General features: G+C 47.2%; 1 protein-coding gene across 1 annotated transcript; it reads left to right on the top strand.

Moving 5' to 3' along the window:
* Positions 1 to 1,423: 1,423 nt before the first annotated feature.
* On the top strand, positions 1,424 to 2,899 carry HCAR1 (hydroxycarboxylic acid receptor 1). Its single transcript, XM_007189590.2, has one exon. It carries the CDS (start codon positions 1,647 to 1,649, stop codon positions 2,652 to 2,654), a length of 1,008 nt encoding a protein of 335 aa, XP_007189652.1. The 5' UTR covers positions 1,424 to 1,646; the 3' UTR covers positions 2,655 to 2,899.
* Positions 2,900 to 7,415: the final 4,516 nt, after the last annotated feature.

Below are 7,415 nucleotides of genomic sequence, written 5' to 3'. Positions count from 1 at the left end.
ACATACGGGCCAAGTCAAACTGGTTCTCAAACCAGATACGGCTCACAGGCCACACAGCTATCACCTTGGCAGACTGAAGGGTTTTAAGGGGAAAAAGAAAAGATATGATCATATCTGTGCTTTAGAAAAAAATCACACTGTAGAGTGGGAGAGGAGTTACAGAAAATAGACTAGAGGCAAGGAGACTCAACTGTTTCAACAGGAGGGAGTTGACAATGATCCGTGCTAGGGTGGGGACAGGGGAGAAGGTTGTTGGGATGATTTGGAGTCCAGGATTCAGGGGGAAGAATTTAGCTTTCACCAGCTATCTGGAAGAAGGCATATTCCTCCTCTCCGTGCACGCCCTCCCCTCACCCTTTCCTAAACTGAAAGCTGAAAGGAAGGACAGATCATCTCTAAAGCCAAAGGACAGGGAAGTTTAGCAAAGACTCTGGTCTTGGGAGCAGACTAATTTTACTAATGATCGTTTTTGAGATAAACTCCTTGACCAACTGCCCCAACTCTCATTCTCCCCCACCAATGGGCTCAGCACGTAATTAAAATTTAAAACTTATAGGGACTTCCCTGGCCATCCAGTGGTTAAGACTCAGCGCTTCCAACGCAGGGGGCACGGGTTTGATCCCTGGCTGGGGAGCTGAGATCCCTCGTGCCGTGCAGCCAAAAAAGAAAACAAACAAAAAAACCATACAGATCATGGCGCTCTGCTCTTTTGAGCAGCGGAATTTGGGAAACTCAGAGCCAAATCCTCTTTTGCTAACAGCAGAGGAAGGACCTGGCTCCCAAAGAGGCTGTTTCATGAATATGGACGTGAGAGGCGGCTTCAGATCCATTTCATGGTCTTGGTGGTGGTGCAACTGGTCACTTGGCTCCAAGGAAGAATGCAAAGGGTAGGAGGTGCCAATGGGGGAGAGGAATGGCGACTCGCTTCAGAGAATTTTTCTAACAGCCAACAAGTGCTATATTAAGGATTTTTCTCCTCCGCGGATCCTTCCGATTTTTAAGTGCTGTGTTTTTGGGTCTGGCATAGGAAGTGGCCCTGAGGAGCTGCAGAGCTAAACCTCCCCTCCCTGGCACGGCCTGGGAGCGCCCCACAGGATGAGGGAGAGGACAGCAGTCAGGCAAAGGTTAGGGAGGAAAGCGCAGGCAGAGACCCAGAACGGCTCCAGGAAATGTTTGTATTTCTCCACCGGGAGGGAGGACAAATAAGCTTTTTTTCATTCCTTCTGGGCAGCTTTGCTTATTCTCCAGCTAAGAGAGAGGCTGAAAATAAAAATCATTCTGGGACAGGACTCAACTACTCCTCTCCAGCATGAAATTCCTCGGACCTGCCAGCTGCTTCCCAGAAATGACAACTGCGTGAAATTACCTGCGTTTCAAAGCCCTGGGGTGCTACATGCTTTGGCTCTCAGGGAGACAGGCGGCTTGTGACCCAGGCTCCAGAGAAAGGATCCCCCCCACCTCGAGTCTCCCATTTCCTGGCCGAAGTTTCTGTTCTCCGTGGAGTGGCTGCATCCATGTGCATGTGTGGTACCTGCGTCCCGGGGTGAAGAAGTTGGAAACGTAGCAGCTGGAGCATTCAGGTAAGCATCTGTGTTCTGGGGGGAGCTCCACAGCCCAACACACAGAACACTGGTCCTCTGTCCACCATGGAAAACGGGTCGTGCTGCCTCATCCAGGGGGACCCCATCTCCCAGGTGATGCCGCCGCTGCTCATCCTGGCCTTCGTGCTGGGCGCCCTGGGCAACGGCATCGCCCTGTGTGGTTTCTGCTTTCACATGAAGACCTGGAAGCCGAGTACCATTTACCTTTTCAACTTGGCCGTGGCCGACTTCCTTCTCATGATCTGCCTGCCCTTTCGGACAGACTACTACCGCAGACACAGGCAATGGGCCTTCGAGGACATCCCTTGTCGGGTGGCACTCTTCATGCTGGCCATGAACAGGGCTGGGAGTATCGTCTTCCTCACGGTGGTGGCCGTGGACAGGTATTTCAAAGTGGTCCACCCCCACCATATGGTGAATGCCATCTCCAACCGGACTGCAGTTGGCATCGTCTGTGCCCTTTGGACCATGGTCGTCCTGGGGACTCTGTATCTTTTGATGGAGAACCATCTGTGTGTGCAAGAGAAGACCGTAACTTGTGAGAGCTTCATCATGGAGTCGGCCAACGGCTGGCACGACGTCATGTTCCAGCTGGAGTTCTTCCTGCCCCTCAGCATCATCTTGTTCTGCTCCTTCAAGATCATTTGGAGTCTGAAGCGGAGGCAGCACCTGGCCAGGCAGACTCGGATGAAGAAGGCTACCCGGTTCATCATGGTGGTGGCGGTTGTGTTCATCACCTGCTACCTGCCCAGCGTGTCGGCCAGACTATATTTCCTCTGGACGGTGCCTACCAGCGCCTGCGATCCCTCTGTCCACGTAGCCCTCCACGTCACCCTCAGCTTCACCTACGTGAACAGCATGCTGGACCCCCTGGTGTATTATTTTTCAAGTCCCTCATTCCCCAAATTCTACTCCAAGCTCAAAATCCACAGTTTGAGACCTAAGCGTCCAGGACACTCCAAGAGGCCAGAAGAGATGTCCATTTCAAACCTCTGTCGCAAGAGTTGCATCAGTGTGGCAAATAGCTTCCAAAGCCAATCCGATGTGCAGTGAGATCTCCAAATGTGATGGATGGCACCAGAACAGACAGACGGACAAAATCAAGGAAGACCCATGGGCGACTTAGAAATAATTCATGCTGAGGGGTGGAGAGCTTTGAAAATGCCATTCTTTCTTAGCTGTATCCTCCTCACTCTGTTAGATACGAAATTCAGATCACTATGTCTTTTTGGAAGGTTCCAGTTGAGAAGTGAGTCGGTTGCATTTATATGATTTGATTCCAATGACAGGGGCGTGTGTGTGTGTGTGTGTGTGTGTGTGTGTGTGTGTGTGTGTGTGTTGGGTGGTGGGTTGGGAAGAGCTTGGCTCCTGTGTATTTTTAAATGGCTGAGTTAATAGGTACTAATGTTTAAACCCATCATGTTCTGTCTCTGGGGGAGTTAGTGAATTTAATAACCTATCCTCTGACCTTAAATTCTTACCTGTCTTGGAAAATAGAAACTAGTGTAAGTCAATATTTTTATTTCAGGGGGAGTGAGGCTTTAGACTGGGAAGTCTCGACCCTGATGATTTTCATCTTCCTGGGGCCCCTCTGTACTTTTCTGACTTCTCAGGAACCCAAGAAAAATGACAGCCAAACAATCTGCTCCCACCTTCTTGGAGCTCCACGTTTATCTGCAAGTCTTTGCATTTCAAAGAAAGTACTGAAGGATATGTTTATTCCAGTGGGAATTTTCCAGTGGGAGCTGAGTGCTTGAAAATATCCCATTAGCCTTTGGGAAGTGCTGAGTCTGGCGTAACTGCTTTGGCTGCTTGTTATGTGACTATGAGTTTGAATTATTCAATCACTCATTTTCCACATATTTCCTGAATTAATATTCTGTGCCAGGTACTGTGTTAATGTCCCTTTTACCTGGATGGTCCTTAGTCAACTTGTGTGTGGCGGGGTGGGAGGCGTGTGTGTAGCAAGCAAACAGAAGTTAATGAAGTTCACCCTTTCAATGACTATAGTTTCTAGACCTGTTCTCTGCAAACACCAGTTTTCCTCTTATTGTAGGATTCCATACAAACACGAAAGGGAGGAAAGGGTAGTATCCCTTATACACATGAATTTCCCAAATATGTCCATGGGACCCTCAAAACTAGATGATTGTATGAATGACATGCTGCCCCTGCCCTGGATTAGGGGGAAAGATTCCAAGCCAACCTTAGCTCCGTTCTCAAGCCACAAAGTGGTGAAAGTGTTCCCGGCTCCTTTATTTACACTTTCTCAAATTCCCAGGGGACTTTCTGCAGTTAAGGCCCTTACCAGCTTTTCATTCTTTAGCCTTGAAAAATCCCACTAGGCTGTTCCTATTAATTCTTTTTTCAGGGGCACTGCACAGCCCAGGCATGGGCTGTACAAAGCTCAAATCACAGCTCAACTGCTTATGATGTGTGATCTAGGGACAGATTTTTTTTCCTTTGGCTGCACCGCGGCATGCGGAATCTTAGTTCTCTGACCAGAGATCAAACCCATGCCCCCTGCAGTGGAAGCTCGGAGACCTAACCACTGGACCACTAGGGAATTCCCTGGGGGAAGATTTTACCTAACCACATTTAGTTTCAATTTCCTCATCTGTCAAATAGGGGTAACAATAACGTTGACATCAGAAGGTCATTGGGTGGATTCATTGAATGTAGGATCCTGAAGCACAGGGACTTTGTTTACTATTATATACCCAGAGCCTAGAGGCATGCCTGCACATAGTAGGTGCTCAGTAAATATTTGAATGAATGAATAAGTGCATGTAAAACGTTAAGCGCAGTGTCTGGCATAATATAGTGCATAATATTATGACGTATTACGTTAACACACTCTACGTATAAAGAAACTGAGGCACAGAAGCAATTTCCCCTGGGGTTCAGAGCCTGTAAGTAGCTGCTCTGTTGTGACTACTTGAGTTCCCTGGCTACCTAGCTTCCAGGGGAGAAGTGAAAGCAAGGATTCTCATCAGCACCAAAGAACCATATATCCTCTTGATAGAAATCTGTGAAAATCCCACACTTCTGCTTTAAATTCTATTCTTAGTTCATTCTTTCCTGGGCTGCCCCCTTGTTGCTTCATCTTAATAAAAACGGATTCCAAAAGAAAGTCTGCGTCCTGTGTGTGATCCTATGTTAAAAGATTCATGAGGGGCTAAAGACGCAGATGTAGAGAATGGACTTGAGGACATGGGGAGGAGGAAGGGTAAGCTGTGACAAAGTGAGAGAGTAGCATGGACTTACATATACTACCAAATGTAAAATAGATAGCTAGTGGGAAGCAGCCACATAGCACAGGGAGATCAGCTCGGTGCTTTGTGACCACCTAGAGGGGTGGGATAGGGAGGGTGGGAGGGAGACGCAAGAGGGAAGAGATATGGGAATATATGTAAATGTATAGCTGATTCACTATGTTATAAAGCAGAAACTAACACACAATTGTAAAGCAACTATACTCCAATAAAGATGTTAAAAAAAAAAAAAAAAGATTCATGAGACTTTACCCTCCAAGGAAAGAAATCCAAAAAAATCCAGAAGCATACGGTAGGCTGAGGTTCTCACTAAAAAACAGCAAAAACAAATGAAAACAAAAATCAAATCCCCAACTGAAACAAGAGGGAAGGGGGCAGGGCACAACCTTTGAAAGGATGACAGTAGCCCAAGGACATGACATACACTGATTAGAACCAAATGGGTCCAAGATGGCGCACAAGTCAACTTCCGCTAGACCTTGAGCCTCAGTATACCTCACTGTAACACATCAGCAAGCTAAATGAACACCCACAGGCGCCATGACAGTTCCAAGATGACCATAAGGATCAAAAAGTGGGTGGTGGCCCAACTCCTGGAAATCCCTGCCCCTTCCCAAAATAGCTGGAATACTCCTCCCACTCATTAGCCTATGAAATTACCCACCCCTATAAAAACTGACAACCCCATACCCTGTTGCCTTTCTCACCTTCTGAGGTGGCCTACACTCTGTCTGTGGAGCGTGTTTCTCTCTAAATGAATCCACTTCTTACCTTACACTTTGTCTCTCACTGAATTCTTTCTGTGATGAGACATCAAGAACCTGAGCTTCATTAAGTCCTGAAACCAGGTGTGTGATCACAGTTGGAAGACTGTGGGTTTTGGCTGGGTTCGAATCCTGGCACAAGTGTTCATGTCCCAATCTGAGGTGCACCGTTTCACAACCACAGTCTTGACTCTGGTTTTGCTTCTCTTTTTTAAAATTCATAGAATGTGATGAAACAAATGTTATCAAGAAGTGTTCAGAATTGTAAGGAAGAGTCATATAGCTTTGTTGACAAAGTTTTGTTTAAACTACCTGGAATAGGAAAATGTCATCGATTTAAAAGAAATACTGTGTCCTCTGACTCAGGGTCTTTCAGGAAAGTCACATAAAAGCGAGAAGGGATAGTAGAGCATTATTGTTCAGAAATTGTATGGAAAAAATAAGAGGTACCTTTTATTGGTGCTGACAACATAAAAATTTAGGTTCTGGTCTATTCTCAGAATGGGTTTCCTTACCCTTTCCGACAACTGACATGGTTAAGGTGGTGTCTGAGGTCACCAGTGTGCAGGGGCTGCTTGGATGGGATTAGAACTCTGGGCACAAGGGGTTGAACCACTTATTAAAGGTTCCCCAGCAAGGTGGGGGAAGTGACCACACTGCAATGCACAGTCTCAGCTTGCTGCTTCCTGGGCCTTCGAATCCACAGAGGTTTCCAATATTACTCAAGACTCCATCATCCCAGTGAGTACCTAAATGGCTTCAGGATCAGCTACATATTGATCATCTGCAGGGCCCAGTTCAAGGTGAAAATGCAAGGTCCCTCATTCAAAAAGAATTAAGAATTTCAAGATGGCGACAGCAGGGCGTTAAACTAAACACAGGACCCTTCTGAACTCATCCATGAAGCTGGGGCCATACGTTTTATGTACAGAGAGGCTGAGATGGAGCTAAATAAACAGATGGGCTCACATATGGGCTTAATCTCTACTCAGCTTCCAGCGATGATACACTTGCAGTGAGAAGGGGGTCAATATTTTCTTCCTTGTAAAGATTCATTCAGTCATTCATTCCCTCTTTCAAGGAACATTTATTAGGCACCAGCTCTGTACCAGGCACAGTAAAAACACAAAAAAAACATAGCCCCTCACCCCATGGGTTACATTGTAGAAACCAAGGAAAAAGTAAATTTACCATTCAGGGCAACTGCAGTGAAAGTGGTAAACTTAGGGTTCTACAGGAGAACCCAGGGGCCCTTAATCCTGGCTTAGGGGGTGAGGGAAGGCTTCTCAGAGGAAGTGACTTGTAAACTTAGCCCTGAAGGATGGAGAGGAGGCAACCAGATTGAAACCTAACAGGACCCTATAGGGCTCCCAGGCGTGGAGGCCTTTTTGTCCCCCATTTCTTGTAGGCAAGACTCCAGCCTCCATGACCTTCCCTGAGTTCCAAAGGGCAGATTAGAACAGTTGCTAATCAAGGGGGGAGCAGCCAGGAAACCACTTGAGGCAAGATTAAAGGGACTAGAAAAGCTCATCAAGATTAGGAGACCAGGGACTTCCCTGGTGGCGCAGTGGTTAAGAATCCTGCTGCCAGTGCAGTGGACTTGGGTTCGAGCCCTGGTCTGGGAAGATCCCACATGCCACGGAGCAGCTAAGCCCGTGCTCCACAACTACTGAGCCTGTGCTCTAGAGCCTGCGAGCCACAACTATTGAGCCTGAGTGTCACAACTACTGAAGCCCGTGCTCTGCAACAAGAGAAGCCACCGCAATGAGACGCCT

Source organism: Balaenoptera acutorostrata, chromosome 13 (assembly GCF_949987535.1).
Source record: "Balaenoptera acutorostrata chromosome 13, mBalAcu1.1, whole genome shotgun sequence".
Taxonomy (NCBI): Eukaryota; Metazoa; Chordata; class Mammalia; order Artiodactyla; family Balaenopteridae; genus Balaenoptera; species Balaenoptera acutorostrata.
The sequence above is the reverse complement of the archived record's forward strand: the minus strand, read 5'-3'. Positions and strand labels throughout refer to the sequence as shown.

Excerpts from the sequence above, each read along its gene's own strand:
- HCAR1 (XM_007189590.2), top strand. The coding sequence starts at position 1,647 with ATGGAAAACGGGTCGTGCTGCCTCATCCAGGGGGACCCCATCTCCCAG.